We start from the raw sequence: 15,945 nt of genomic DNA on the forward strand, positions 1-15,945 counted from the left end.
GGACCTCTGAAAAGCCGCCACCTGCCAGGTTCCCTAAAAGAATACTCAAGAGTGAAATAAACTCTGCCGGGGGGCAGTGGGGATAGAGTGGGGGTGGGGGTGAGGGTGAAAGCTGGAAATCAGAGAAACGCTGCCGCTGTCGCCGCCTGGGCACTTGCCCGGGAGGCAGCCAAGCAGGGTGTGCTCCCTTCCCCTTCATCGTCCGCCGCCGCCCCAGAGGATGGGAGTCTGTGCGGAAAAGGATGAATCAGGCGCTGGGATCCCGGAGCCACGGGCAGCACGTTCAGCACTGGCTAGTGCCTCTCCCCCTCCGCCCCCTCCGCACCCTCCCAGGTCGCCAGCCCCGGCCAGGGACAGACCTAGGACAGACCGGCTTGGCCGCAGGGCAGAGCTGCTACGGGTGGGGCGAGGAGAAGAAGAGCGTCCGCGCAGGGGTGTGGACGTGCTCGGGCTCTTCTCAAAAGAGCTGCCTCCAGGGCTCTCGCAGGCAGAGGCGGAGAGAGGGGAGGGGAAGGGAGGGTACGGCAGGGCAGGGCTGGGAGGGACGGTGGTGAGGGCTGAGGGGTAAGGGCGGGGTGGGGGGGGGGGGGGAAGAAAGGACGCGGCGGGCTGAGAACTTACAGCCTCTTGTCCTGCGGCTGCAGCTGCCAGTGCATGGCCAGGGAGAATCCGAAGAGACTCTCGGGCTCCCCGGTCTTGCGGATCACGTTTTCCTCCCGGGTGTCCAAGTTAAAGGCGGCACAGAAACAGAGTAGCAGGCACGCCGACAGGTAGAAGAGGAGCTTCGGCTGCCCTGCAGCCGCCATCGGCAATTACGGCGGGGCGGGGAAGGGAAAGGAGAAAGGGACCTGCTGCTGTTGCTGCTGCTGCCACCGCCGCCGCCTCTGCTGCTTCTGCCGTCGCTGCTGCTGCTGCTGCTGCTGCCAACACTACCACCTTCCCTTCTCCTTCCTTGGCTCAGCTGCCCTGCCCCACCCCCCCGGGACTAGCCGTACTCCCTGTCCAGCCTCTCCCCCTCGCAGCCCGCTCTGGAACAGCTGAAAGAGCCCGTTGTTCTCTGGAGACTCGCAGGCGTTTTATCAAGTGACGAAGGAAGCCGGGCCCCGCCTCTCCCCCCACCCCTCCTTGACTCTCACTCCTCCCCGGGCCGGCCGGCCGGCTCTCTCCCCGCCCAGCCTGCACCTTCTCCGGCCACGGCACGGGGTAGTCTGCTCTTTAAGGACCTCTCACTCAGCCCCCTCTCTCCCAGCCCTGGCCAGGAACGCCAGTCCTGGAAAAGTCTTTCGCTCTGAAAGTCGCTCATTCCCTAACTCATTCATTTCGACACGTGGCGCGCCATCCCGGGCTTACCTGTTCCGGTGAGCTCCAGGTGTGGAAGAAGGGCGAGTTCTGTGTTGCACTGGTGGCCCAAGTTGAATCTTTAAGCCCTTGGACTAGGAAAGATTCTGCAAAGTTATCTAGCCCACCCTACAGCTGCTAGACTACACAGCCCCTTATCTAGGGTATCACTTTCCCTGACTTCCTCTTAAAAAAAAAAAGCATCTAAACTTGGGGGGGGGTTTCGGGGTTGGTTTGAATTGAGACCCCATAGTTTAGACAAGTATATTGAAGGCACTTTATAATTGTTCGTTCATAACAATTATAATGAGCTCTCTACTGACCCCTGCTTACATTCTACCTTATGTTGTCCATCTAATGTCCATAGACACTGTCCATCTAATCTGAATTTCAAAAGCTACGTGCAGATGAATGCGTGAAGATAAATGTTTTTCAGGGAAGTCGTGGTTTTAGTCATTCAAAATGTATTTTACATATTGAGTCCCTAAAGAGGAAACTAAACAGTAAAAAACTGATCTTTAAAACTGGCATCAGCAAATGTGCCTTAAAAGAGCTCACATCTTACAGCATCTCTCATTTAACATGATTTTTCTGCCGCAGATAACTTAGGAGAAAGATAGGAGGTAGGAAGGATGCTATTGCAATGGTCCAGATAAGGGGTAATGAGGGCCTGTGAATGGAAAGGAGAACAGGGATTGGAGACTGGAAACGGAGTTTAATAGCATTAAAAAAAAAAAAATGATTGGATGCAAAGAGTGAGAGAGAAGAAAAGGCCAAAGATATCTGATGTTTCAAAGAATCTTAAGATGCCCAAAAAACGAATAGTAGTAAGCCCTCTTGGAGTATGATCCACTTGCACGTGAATAGGGCACAGAGGACATTGCCTGATATATGTAGGAGATAAGAAGAAATGCTTTCTTTGCTGAAGGACATGCTGGGATGATAATTACTGCCAGATTTCTCAGGGACAAAGTGGGCCATAGCTCGGCTGCAACATACCAGCTTCCCTAACCTTTTGCCTCACTGAATGAGTTGATTAACTCATGAGCATATATTTGGTGCTTGTAATGTTTCCCTGTCAAAAATTACTCAGGTCAAGCCTGGACCAGACTAAATAGTGGGAGATAATCCTAGTAATTCCACAGTATCAACTAATGTATCCAAACAGTTGCTGACAGGATTACACAGATTGAATTCTAGTTTGTTGAGCCATTGTAAACCCAAGAAATATTAGTCAATCTTCCTCAAGATAACTTTTTATGTACTTGAGGATTGTTACAGTAAGTCTAATGCAATCCAATCCAATAAGCATTTAAGTACCTAATAAGTGTAAAACATTGTGCTAGGCACTAAGAGTTCTTAACATAGAGTCTGCTGTATATTTCAGGGGACCCATGAACTTAGATGGGAAAAAAAAATCACATCTTTATTTTCACTAACCTGTAGCAGATATTTAACATTTCCTTCGATTATGAATGTAGCCAGTGAAGATAGTAAATTAGCAGTACCTGTGACTTTATCACCAACAGAAATCAGATATTTTCATATTACATGACAGTTGTTGCAGATATCTTAAAATATCACTTATACTCATCACCACTTTGTAATTACTGTTATATAGTAATTGTGTTATATATGTAAGATAGTTTATATGTAATATAGCTATATGTGATCATAATATGATTGTTTTATATAGCAGTTCTTAGACCTGCTGCTAGATATAGAACTATATCACAAATTTTAAAAACATTTTGATAATTGTATTTTAATATATACTTTTTTGTAATTTTATATATTATAGTAATAAAATTTTTAAAATAAAATTTTTGTAAGCCTATGTATTATCATTTATGCAGGAAGTCAATAAGCATTTAGTGTCTGCTATATTCCAGCTACTGAGTCCTAAGCACTAGGGAGACAAAGAAAACCAAAAAATAATTCTTAATCTCAAAATGCTCATAGTCTAATGGGGACACAACATGCAAACAAGTATGTATAAGCAAGATCTCTACAATATGTATTAGAGAGCACACTAATATTAAAGATGATTAAGAAAGGCTACTTTTGGGGCAGCTAGGTGGCGCAGTGGATAGAGCAGTAGACTTGGAGTCAGGAGGACCTGAGTTCGAATTCAGACACATAACACTTACTAGCTGTGTGACCCTAAGCAAGTCACTTAACTCCATTGCCTAGCCTCCCCCCCCCAAAAAAATTAGTGATTTAAGAAAGTCTTCTTTTAAAAGTATTATACACATTATTCTGAAAAGGGGTCTGTAAGCTTCATCAGACTGCCAAAGGGGTCCATGACACAATAAAAGGTTACCTTGCACTAATAAAAAGAAAAATGAAAAACACTCCCTGCACTTGAGGAGCTTATGTTTTTTCTGGGAAGAAGTAAAATATAAACAGATAAGTATAGGGTCACATATTTAAAGCTGAAAAGGACCTTAGAAGTCATCCTGTCCAACCTTTTCATTTTACAAATGAATAAACAAGCTGAGAATTTACATCACTTGCCTGGGATCACACACCAGGCTACTTTTCAAGCATGCTGACTCCTTCAGTCTCTTAGCAGGAAGAGGGGCTTCTGGAGAATGGGACAAGTAGAAGTGAAGATTGAGACTGAGGAGATTGAAAGGGAGAGGTCTCAACCTAACTCTAAGATTAAGTAAGGTCACACTGAAGAGTACCCCCATGAAAGAAGAGGTATATGTTGGTAACTGGGAAATGGAGACCTGAGGATGGGTATATACACATGGTTGGGGTTTTGAGGACCTTTCTGGTTCTAACCAATCATAGAGATGGGGGGGGGGGAACAGAGGGCTTAGAGGGCTTATGTTCTCCTTCCTGGGCATTTTTCTGCACCAACTGGTTCAAAGTAACTCTGTGGAGCATACTGATAGCACTAGTTTGGGGATGATTTCAAAGGTTCAGCTCAACACTCACCTTGACTTAAAAGGCTTCAATTTGATCTGAACCTCAGCCCAATATGCTTCTTCTGATGCTCCTTAAAGGTCTGAGAGGGCCTTTTCCAAGTTGAATTTAGCAACCATTATGTCCGGCATTCCAGGGACACAGCTTCTTTGCTAGCAGCTGTACAGAGGAAACAGCATATACTTTGATAGAGCCACTGCTCATGGAATATTTGGTGGTTGTGCCATCCTTAGTATACACTGGGACCATGCCCGGCTTCAACACCTGGAGGGTGAGGGTGTGGGTGGCCAGGATCCCAAGGTCCCACTCTAAATTGCAATATCCTCCTGCTTTATATTGGCCTCAGTGAAATACACCTGCATGGAGAGATGAAGGTGAAGTTGGGACAATTGGTGTTTGTGAGGCTGGGCCAAAGGTGAACATAAGCATGTTAATTTGAGGAAGGTGAGAGAACTTACAACCTGGATGATTCAGAAAGGCTCCATATAAAAAGTAGCCCATGAGTTGAATCTTAAAGGGAGCAAGAGATTTTAAAAGGAGTAGGTTTAGGAGAAATACCTTCCCAGTATGAAGTATAAACTATGCATATATTCCATATCCCACTACCATGTTAATGCAACCCCTGTCCCAAAGCCCATTGGTATGAGACACTCTCTTTATTGATGCAGATGAAAGCCCGGTGAGGTGAGAGACCACCAGCACTCTCTAGTCCTCCTTCAGAACTCTTCAGATCCAGCCCCCTTTGAGACTGGTCAAGCTTCAAAACTTCTTTGAGAGTTGAATTGGCTTTCAACTTCAAGAAAGAAGATGGAAGAGGCCAATTTCACTTTAGGTTGTTGAAGGGAAAAACTCCAGGAAAACATGAGAGAAACTGGCAATTTCCATCTTGTCTTCATATCTACCTTGCTACTCTAGAGACTTTGGGGAGCTTCCCTTTGGGGGGAGATTGAAGACCTTTGATTGAGCTGAGTTATCTTTCTCCCAAAGGGAGAGCTCCTAGGGGCAGCTAGGTGGCACAGTGGATAGAGCACTGGCCCTGAAGTCAGGAGGACCTGAGTTCAAATCCAGACTCAGACCAAACACTTGATACTTACTAGCTGTGTGACCCTGGGCAAGTCACTTCACCGCCTTAAAAAAAACAAAGAAGCTGCTTTTGGGGGCAGCTAGATGGCACAGTGGATAGAGCACCGGCCCTGAAGTCAGGAGTACCTGAGTTCAAATCCAGACTCAGACCAAACGCTTGACACTTACTAGCTGTGTAACCCTGGGCAAGTCACTTAACCCCAATTGCCCAAAACAAAACAAACAAAAAAAAAAAAAAAAACCAAAGGGAGAGCTCCTTCACCTTGTGTTGTCTGGTTCACATTCTCCTATGCATACCTTTTCTGATTTCTGTTTTGCTATGATTTGGATAAATGGGTTTATTTGCTATGTATGTTCATTGTGAAACATATTTGGTGGGAAAGAGGTCAAGCTTTGGATATCAGTTTTGGAGTCTCCCTTTCCCCCAGAGATAACAAAGTAATTGGAAGTTAGTTAGAACTCAGTCATATCCCCTAGACTAGCAATATTTAAGGAAGCAGATAGGTATACTTCTAGCCCAGGACCCCCTTTCTGTGAGAAGAGTTGAGTGGTTTGGGCCCCAACTTCCTGCTTCCACTCCTAGAAGGAATTAAAGCCCCTTTTGGAGAAGGGGAAGGGAGTAGAAGAGACTAGATATATCTATTCTGCCTCCCTTTAAGCCACACAAGGACATCTTCCTCACTGTACATGAGCACTCTTTACACAGAGGGCTTCATTTGGCTACACAAAGGCATGGTGGTAGGGTATGGAGTGCTGACTTTAAGGAACCACAAGTGAGATGATTTGGCTAAAAGGAATAGTGAATGAAGGCAAACAATACAAAGTAAGTCAGGAGAGGCAGGTTGGGGGCCATCTTATGAAGGGCTTTAAATGCCAAACAGAAAAGTTTGTATTTTTTTCCTCTAGAGACATTAGAAAATCACTCAAGGTATCTGAGCAGGGGAGTGACATGGTCTGACTTGTGCTTTAGAAAGATTGTTTTGACACCTTTGTGTAGTTTGGATTGGAGTGGTGAGAGACTAACAGCTGGGCGTCCAATTAGGAGAGTGTTGAAATAGTCCAGGTGATGAGGGCCTGAACTATGAGATTGTGAACTCCTTAAGGTCAGAGACTGTCTTTTCCCTCTTTTTGTATCCCTAGTGTTTAGCACCATGCCTGACACATGGTAGGTGCTTACTTAAAGCTTATTGATTAATTGATAACTAAGGTGGTAGCCATATGAGTGAAAAGAAGGTGGTAGATGGGAGATATGTTGTGGAGGTAGAATGGGCAAGATATAAGGAATGAGTGAAAAGAAAGAGTCAGGCATCAAATCTTGTGCAGCTTGTAAACTTGGTGACTAGGAGGGTGATGATAACCTTGACAGAAATTGGAAAGCTTCTGCGAAGTGTGACTTTACAAGGTCAAATAATGAATTCTGTTTTGGACATGTTGAATTTGAGATGCTAACTGGACGTACAGTTGGAGATATCAGAAAGACAGATGATCATGAGGTACTGTGCTCAGGAGAAAAATAGGACTAGATTGATAGATCTGGGAGTCATCTCATTGAGATAGCAATTGAACCCATTAGAGCTGATGAGATTACTAAGAGAGAAGGTGTAGAAAAAAAAAAGAGAAGAAAGCCCAGGAAAGATTCTTTTCTCAATTTGAGCCAATATTTTCACTAGGCCAACTATCCTAAACTCCTTTAATCATTCACTTCAGACTCTATTTTCCATTCTTCTCTTAACTTTTTTGAAAGTTGCAAATGTAAATATAGACCATTTCTGAGAAGTTGGGTTTGGAGTTCCAGCTTCTTCATTAATGGAGCACTAACATCCGACAAAATGCTCTTATCAAGATGTATTTACAGATAGAACAAAATTCCTGAGAGTACTATTTCCAAGATGCTCATTTAAGCCCACTGTATTACAGAATGGGACTAGATTCAACTAGAGAGTAGCATTGTTGAGCTCAATTATTTTTATACGGGATGAAGAGAGGAAGGGGAAAAACTGATAACAATTTGGCTTATCCCTATTAAGTACTCATTATGTTATAAAGTACTTTTTCCCTTGCCTCCTCCACCTAACTTTCCCCTGACCCGGATGCCAAGCATAGATGGGAATGAGTCAAGATCTGGGACTCATTTTTAATAAAAATCTTTTTGAAGATTTCCTGCTTTTCCTGACAGATTAACAATAACAATCAAAGCTTGTGATTCAACAGTGACTTCCTCAGGGATGACAGAGTTTGGCCACAAGCAGAAAAGCAAGAGATAAAGATTTTCCAAAAGCAGAGTTTGGAGATCCCTTGGGCTTTGCTGAACATGACGTCAGTCTCAGAGGATAAAAGATAGAAGGAGCAGGAGAGCAATGGAGATTACTATGAGCCTGGAGGAGGACACTTGATAAGAAGCTGTCTGGGATGGAAGGGAGAAAGCAGTGGCCTGGAGATACAAAATAAAAAAAATGATAGCTGTAGGGTGTGAGAGGAGAATAAGTGGAAATGGATAAATCAGAAGAAGTGGTCCACTAAATTCTGGCAAGTGATTAAAAGTTTTGCTAAAACTTCATCATGTTCAGAAGATTGGGGGAGAAAAATCTTAAGAAACAGTGAACAAGAGACTTCAGCATCCTAGAAGAAATTAGAAAAAGCAAAACTAAGAAGAGATGAGTTAATTACCTATTTTTTATTGTGAGGAGAGTAGGAGGCAGTGAAGGTGGAAATGGGGTGAAAGTAGGGTGGGGCCATCCTATCTATAATTTCACAGGTCTGAAAACACAGATTTCAGGTCTGGAAACTCTCTCCATTAATGCAGAATGACAACCCTTCTATAAATCATAGTTTCATTGCCTGGAACAATGAGAGGTGACATAGATAATCACATATCAAGCATGTCTCAGGAGCAGGATGCTAGATTTAGAGTTAGAAGGGACCTTAAAGGACATCTTCTACAACCCCTTCATTTACAGATGAGGAAACTGAAACCCAGGAAGACTGATTTTTCCACAGTCACACAGGTAGTATGGGATTTGAAACCATGTTCTCTGGCTCAGAAGTCAGTGTGCTTTCCTCTGTGGAGGTCTTTGGGTTTATTAAACATTGCACTACTATATTTGTTTGACTCTGTTTGTTGCATACTTCTTAAACTTATCTTGAACTTAAGTCTTCTAGAGTCCAAGGCAAGTCCGTTAGCCACTATGTCCCACTGCCTTACAGCAGTTTAGATTCATAAATGGGAAATTCTCGCCTTTGGGAAGGGTGGGGAGAAGGGATTGTCACAAAAATTCAAAGTGAACTTTGCTTGTTACAATCGAAATGAAAATGACTTTTAAAAAGGTAAATTTCATTTGAATATTTCATATTGACTTACATTGGCTTCATCAAAGGTTTTATGGCAAGAGCCATTTGATACTATATTTTAGGATGAGATTCTTTTTATCATTTTTATTTGTTTTCTGAGAAAAGATAACACTTTTTTTTAACCAGCCAGGAAAAAATAGCTCAAATATCTCTGGAAGAAATGAATTGAATAAAAAATTTTTCTTTATGGTTGGAGTAAGATCCTAACTTTACACAACATAATTCCCCATTCTTTCTATCAATGGAGCATGAAGCTGTGTGTAGCTCATTCCATATGCAATGCAAACTCCAAGGTCCAAGTGTTGAAGTTAATTTTTTTTTTTTCTTAATTTCTCCAAGGGAAAAACAAAAAAGTATTCTTTCTAAAAAAAGAAAAATAGGGTCAGTTGAAAAAAAAAAGCCAATCTACAGATCCACTGGTGGAATAACTGGATTTGATCTTTTTTATATTTTTCCATTTGTTGAAAACCACAGCTCTACCAAAAAAAAAAAAAGAGATTTCTGTTCAATCAGTCCCAAGCATTACCCCCTAGCAATCTACTGAGTGTAACAATAAGTCATGGCAAGCTATGTGACTTAGTGCATAAAGCACTAGGCCTGGAGTCAGAAAGACCTGAGTTCAAATCTGGTCTCAGATATTTACTAGCAATGTGACCCAGGGCAAGTCACAACTCTAATTGCCTAAAAAAATAAAAAGCCTCAATAATTCACGAAGACGTTGAATTCATAGTCATCTTTTACCACTCAACTCAAATACTTCCTCTACCAGGAAGTCATTTGCAATTTACTGATCAGTAACAACCTTTTCCCATCAACCTCATAAAACATTTTCTTTACATCTCTCTAATGTAATTATCAAGCCAACTATTTATCTATGTATTATATCCTCCTACTAGATCCAGTCTAGGAGGGCAGGAATCTTGTCCAATCTAAGTCTTGTATCTGCCCTAATGCTCAACCCTGAAGTGGGTACAGCCTGCGATGTGGACCTGTACTGTCACTGGTGAATTGGACTTCCACTGTAGAAAATCTTCATTAATGCAGAGCAACGGCTAACTGCAACTCAAAGTCTTTTATTGTGCTTTTTTTGTTTCTCTAGTATATGAAACTGCAATCCCTATTACATATACAATCAGCTGATTTTTCCCAATATATAAAAAGTTTCACAGGTTAGATTCAAAGCTGTCCTGATTGTCCATCTCCCTTTAAACTTTTTGTTCTCTTCAGTGTATTTTTTTTTAAATGCTTCACTACTTTTCTTTTCTTTTTTTATGGTATCATCATCAATGATCCATGTATTACCCCAATTCTCCCCTCAAAAAAATACAAAACCCTCTCTTTTAACAAATACACAGGCAAGTGAAGCAAACTTACACATTAGCCATGCCCTAAAATGCATGTTTTTATTTATTTATGGTGAGGCAATTGGGTAAAATAACTTGCCCAGAATCACACAGCTTGTAAGTGTCATGTCTGGTCTGAGATGGGATCAAATCCTCCTGACTCCAGGGCTGATGGTCTATCCACTGTGCAATCTAGCTGCCCCCTCCCAAAATGCATGTTTGTACTCCATCTGTAGTCAAAAGGTGGGGAGCGTTTCATCATCGTTCTTGTGAAGCCAGGGTTGGTCATTGCATTGATCAGAGTGCTTAAGTCTTTCAAAGTTTTATTTTGTTTTGATTCATAATATTGCTGCATATATTGGTCTCTGGGAGCAGCTAGGTTATGGGGGAAGCTAAGCGGCACAGTGGATAGAGCCCTGGACTTAGGATCAGAAAGACTTGTCTTTCTGAGTTCAAATCTGGCCTCAAACACTAGCTGGGTGACCCTGGGCAAGTCACTTAACTCTGTTTACCTCAGTTTCCTCATCAAGGAAATGGCAAACCACTCCAGTATCTTTGCCAAGAAAATCCCAAATGGGGTCGCAAAGAGTTGAACACAACCAAAATGACAAACAACAACAAAACTCATTTCACTCTGCATCACTTTATACAAGTCTTCCCAGGTTTCTCTGAATTCATTATTTTCATCGTATCTTATAACAAAATAATATTCCATTACATTTATATACCATAATTTGCTCAGTCATTCCCCAATTAATAGTCATTCTTCCCTTTTTGCTTTCAATTCATTGCTACAACAAAAAGTATTCCTATGAATGTTTTTGTACATATGGATCCCTTCCTTCTTTCCTGTATCTCTTTTGGATGTATGCCTAATAGCAGTATCACTGGATCAAAGGGTGTATAAGTCCAATTGGCTTTCCAAAATGGCTGGACTAACTTACCACTCTACCAATAATGCATTAGTGTGCTTATTTTCCAGAAGCCAAAAAGTGTCATTTTCCCATCTTGTCATTTTTTTCTAATCTGATGGGTGTAAGATGGACATTCATAGTTGTTTTAATTTGCATTTTTATTATTATTGTGATTTAGAACATTTTCCATATAGTTGTTGATAGCTTGGATTTCTTCCCTTGGGCCTATTTAGCTTTTGGCCATTTAGCCAATGAGAGAAATGTTTCTTGTTGTTATATGTATATGTACCCATAAGGTGATTTCTCAAGGTAACGGTTAAGGCATCACCAGACTGATGACCTACTGCAGAGTAAAGTGAGCAGAGCCAGAGAACAACTTGTTATCACATCAATATTATAAAAATGAACAATTCTTAAGACTTAAGAACTCTGATCACTGAGAATGTTCTATGGGGGGGGGGGGGTGGAGCCAAGATGGTGAAGGGAAAGCAGTGACTTGCTTGAGCTCTCCCTCAAACCCCTCCAAATACCTATAAAAAATGGCTCTAAACAAATTCTAAAGCAGCAGAACCCACAAAAAAACAGAGTAAAAAAATTTCCAGCCCAAGACAACCTGGATGGCTGATCGGAAAGGTATATCACTCCAGGCTGGGAGAGAAGCACAGTTTGGCATGAGCACGTAGGCTGCAGCAACCCTGGAGCAGGCCTCAGAGGACTGAATCGCAGGCAGCTGTGACAGTTTCCAGACTTCTCAACCCATGAACGCCAAACACAACTTAGAAGGTCAGTGGGAAAAGTCTTTGACTGCAGTGAGAGAAGGAGCTAGGTCTCATCTGCCCCCAGGGCAGCGGCTGCCTCCTGAGCTTCCGGACCACAGACTGAGGGGGAATTGAGTGACTGATCAAAGGCATATTGCAGGGATCTCTTTGCCAGTGCTGAGGCAGGAATCTCTTGCTGTGCCCGTGCTTGGATCTGGGTCACAGTTCTGAGGGGCGGTCCTGGGGCGAGGAAGAATGCTGGCGTGGTGGAGCTTGCTGTGGCTATGGAGAGGAAACACCTTGCCCTTTATCATAGCACCTTGGAAGAAATGAAAATTTTCAGGTCCCTAGAAGTATCTCTGAAAACAGCTGTGCAAGCTTGGGACAGTACATTCTCCACATTGGAAACAGACTCTTACCTTAACAAAGAGTTTAAAACTCAAGTAATTGGTTGGGATCATGAGCAAGCAGTGCAAAAAGAGTCAGACTATGTTATCTTACTTTGGTGACAAAGAAGATCAAAACATACAACAAGAAGACAACAAAGCCAAAGCTCCTACATCCAAAACTTCCAAGAAAAATATGAATCAGTCCCAGGCCTTGGAAGAGCTCAAAAGGGATTTTGAGAAGCAAGTAAGAGAAGTAGAGGAAAAACTGGGAAGAGAAATGAGAGTGATGCAAGAAAATCATGAAAAGCAAGTTAACAGCTTGCTAAAGGAGACCCAAAGAAATACTGAAGAAAATAACACCATAGGACAGATGAGGAAGAACACTACCTCCAGGCAGAAAGGTGATGAATAAATAAGCAGAATGGAACACACACTTGTGTAAATGGCCAATGTAATAGTTTATTTTGCTTGACTGTGCATATTTATTATACCCCTTTTGGGTGTGTTTTCATGTGGGCTCTTGGCATGATTTAATAAATATTTATGGATTGCCTATTATGGGCATAGGGTAGCTAGGTGGTGCAGTGGATAGAGTGCCAGGACTGAAGTCAAGAAGATTTGTTTTCATAAGTTCAAATCTGGCCTCAGACACTAGCTGTGTGACCCTGGGCAAGTCACTTAACTTTGTTTGCCTTAGTTTCCTCAACTGTGAATGAGCTGGAAAAGTAAATGGCAAATCTCACCAGTATCTTTGCCAAGAAAACCCCAGTTGAGATCACAAAGAGTTGGACATGACTAAAAGACAACTAAACAACAATTATGGGCATGATAGAGAAGCAGCATTTTATATACACAATCTCAGTTGATTTTTACAATAATCCTATGAAGTAGGCTCTTTGTGAGGTGTGGGGGTTCTTATCCCCCTTATTCCCACTCAAGCTGAAGAATCTTCCAGATCAAGGCCAGCTACCTAAGCTCTGGTTGCTCATCCCAACTCTCTTACTGGAAAGTTGGGTTCCCAGAATAATACTACAGCTCCTCCTCAAGTTTCTAGGGGTATCCCTGAGGGATTGGGAGTGCCATTCTAATGCTGGCACCCTGATATTGTTCTCCTCAATCTCAACTGCCAGTTATCTCATCGATATCATCTAACCAGTGCCAGTTATATCTCCTCAGTATCATCAATACCTTTGACTAGCATTCCACCATTGTTTAATCAATTAGCTTTTACAAAGGGATATTTACTGAGAAGATATCCAAGAACAGAAGTTCAAAACACCCCACCCACACCAAGGAATACTCTTCCTTATACTATAGTGGTCCCTGGGCTTATCTTAAAGGGAATATTTCAAAGCATTTGCCCTGAGAAGTTTATTTCTGAATATGGTATAGCTGATGGCCACATAAACTGTAAACCAGCATCTAGGTGTCAATCCATGGTTGGATTGGTCAAGCAGGTTTGCTCAGACCTTCACTTTTCACCTAGTTTGGCTGGGCTTAAACTCTGACATGAACTCCAGTTCCTAGACCCTGGTACTCTCTTGACCTTCAGAGCTCACAAGATCACATCCTAATCTGTCTTCACCCAAGAAAGGAAGAAATAAATATAACAGGGACAGAAGTAGAAGCAAAGCCATACATTCATGGCTTCATGTCAGCTTGAGTGGGGAGAGTAGATCACTGGCACTCTCCCCAGCCACAGGCTTACAGCCATCCTTGCCTCCTTATTCAAATGAAGCCAGGGAGGTAACAGAACAAAGTTGAGTCATTGGGGCCTTTTGCATGCATGCTCAGTTCTGGCTCAGAAACTGATAGTAAAGCCTTTCTTCACCACAAGGTAAGTAGACCAGAAATAGTCAGAGAATACCTGTGCATGCTCCAAAGTTCCAGTAGGGGATTGAATCAGGCTGAGCATACCACAAATGCCCATCAGGGCTGGGCTCTCAATGACCAGGCCCCCGTTACATTACTAATACAGGATTCAAACACAGGTCTTCCTGATTCCAAATGCAGCTTTGTACCTACTGACTCTGAAAACAGATTATTTTCTTTTTTACTTAATAATCAATTTATATTCCCTTAGTACACATTGCCTGGGTGATTAGAGGAAGTGGCAGGCTGGCATCACACTATATGAAAGGAACTAATCTTGAACTTAAAAACTGCTGAAAACAATTTATAAAATAATTTCACATAGATAATTAAAATTTGACTGTACTGAACAACTGTATTAAAAGTTATTAATATACTTAAAGATTGTATAAAATATTTATAGTAACTCTTTTTGTGGTGGCAAAGACTTGGAAATTGAAGAAATCGGCTAAACAAGTTGTGGTATATAATTGTGATGGCATACTGTTGTGCTGTAAGAAATGATGAGTAGGATGCCCTCAGAAAAACCTAAAAAGGCTTACATGAACTGATGCAAAGTGAAGTGAACAGAACCAACAAAACATTGTAAGTAGTAACAGCAACATTGTGCAATAATCAACTGTGAATAACTTAGCCAGGGGTGGGGAACCTGCAGCCTTGGCCTGAAGGCCACAAGTGGCCTTCTAGGTCCTTGGGTGTGGCCTTTTGACTAAGTCCAAGTTTTACAGAACAGATCCTTTTATTAAGGGGATTTGTTCTGTGAAGTTTGGATTTAGTCAAAGGGCCACACTTGAGGACCTAGAGGGCCACATGTGGCCTCCAGGCCAAGTCTGCAGGTTCCTTAACCCTGGCTAGCTATTCTCAGCAATACAATGACCCAAGATAATTCCAAAGGACTTATGGAAAAAAATGCTATCCACCTTCAGAAAAAGAACTAATAGAATCTGAATACAGATCAAAGTACATTTTTTTAAATTTCTTTATTTTTCTTGGAGTTTTTTGTCTGTATTTTGCAACATGGCTAATGTGGAAATACATTTTGCATGACTGCACATGTATAATCTACATCAAGTTGCTTGCCTTCTGAATGAGGTAGGAAGGCAGGGAAGAGGGAAAGAATTTAGAACTCGAAAATTTGTTTAAAAAGAATGCTAAAAAGTGTTTTGTTTTTTTAAATTTTGGGGCAATTGGGGTTAAGTGACTTGCCCAGGGTCACACAGCTAGTAAGTGTCAAGTGTTTGGTCTGAGGCCAGATTTGAACTCAGGTCCTCCTGACTTCAGGGCCGTTGCTCTATCCGCTGCACCACCTAGCTGCCCCTAAAAAATGTTTTTTACATGTAATTTTCTAAATATAAAAATTTTCAAGAAATAAAGAAAAACTTATATAATTCTGCTTTTTATCTATAAAACACTATGAAACAAATAACAAAAGAAGGAGAAGAATCATAGAGCCCTAGAATCACTTAATAATGGAAATATAGCTCTAACAACTAATCTACAGCCCCAGGTCACAAAGCCAAAATAAAGGCTCACACATTCCAGCTTCATGTATATTACTGGAAATGTATGTGCATTCCCAGTAAAGGGGAAAACTGGGTTCATTGATAGTGCATATCAAGTTTCTTTTCTATAACTTATTAGAAACATCATTAATTTTAAGTCATCACACAGCTATGAGGCAAAAGCTATTATCCTGAGGCAGAATATGGGAAATCAAAGATGGGCTTTTTCACATACAGAGGATGTGAGCATCAATACCTGGATTAGGACTCAGGATTTCCTTGGTTCTTCCTTCATACTAAGAGTACACTTTCAGTCCCTTCTTTAGTGCTGGCAGAGAATTACTCCATTGAGGCCAAATTTCCTGCCTCTTCAAGGAGGGGTAGAAGTTGAAGAAGTGTGATCTTGATCAAGCTTGATTTCTGGCAAGAAGTAGCCGGCAGGAACATTTTGGCAGTTAAGTTGG

At 41.8% G+C, this 15,945-nt stretch overlaps 1 protein-coding gene across 2 annotated transcripts in view; it reads right to left on the bottom strand.

Moving 5' to 3' along the window:
* Nucleotides 1-897, bottom strand: part of ITGA6 (integrin subunit alpha 6) — a 103,304-nt gene extending 102,407 nt beyond the window's left edge. For both annotated transcript variants that reach the window (XM_027865918.1, XM_027865919.1), the window contains exon 1: nt 622-897. In XM_027865918.1, coding sequence (XP_027721719.1) covers nt 622-806 — 185 coding nt within the window. In that variant the 5' untranslated portion in view covers nt 807-897. The remainder of the gene's footprint in view (nt 1-621) is intronic.
* Nucleotides 898-15,945: the final 15,048 nt, after the last annotated feature.

This window comes from Vombatus ursinus, unplaced genomic scaffold, assembly GCF_900497805.2.
Source record: "Vombatus ursinus unplaced genomic scaffold, bare-nosed wombat genome assembly UNPS02014779.1, whole genome shotgun sequence".
NCBI classification, from domain to species: domain Eukaryota; kingdom Metazoa; phylum Chordata; class Mammalia; order Diprotodontia; family Vombatidae; genus Vombatus; species Vombatus ursinus.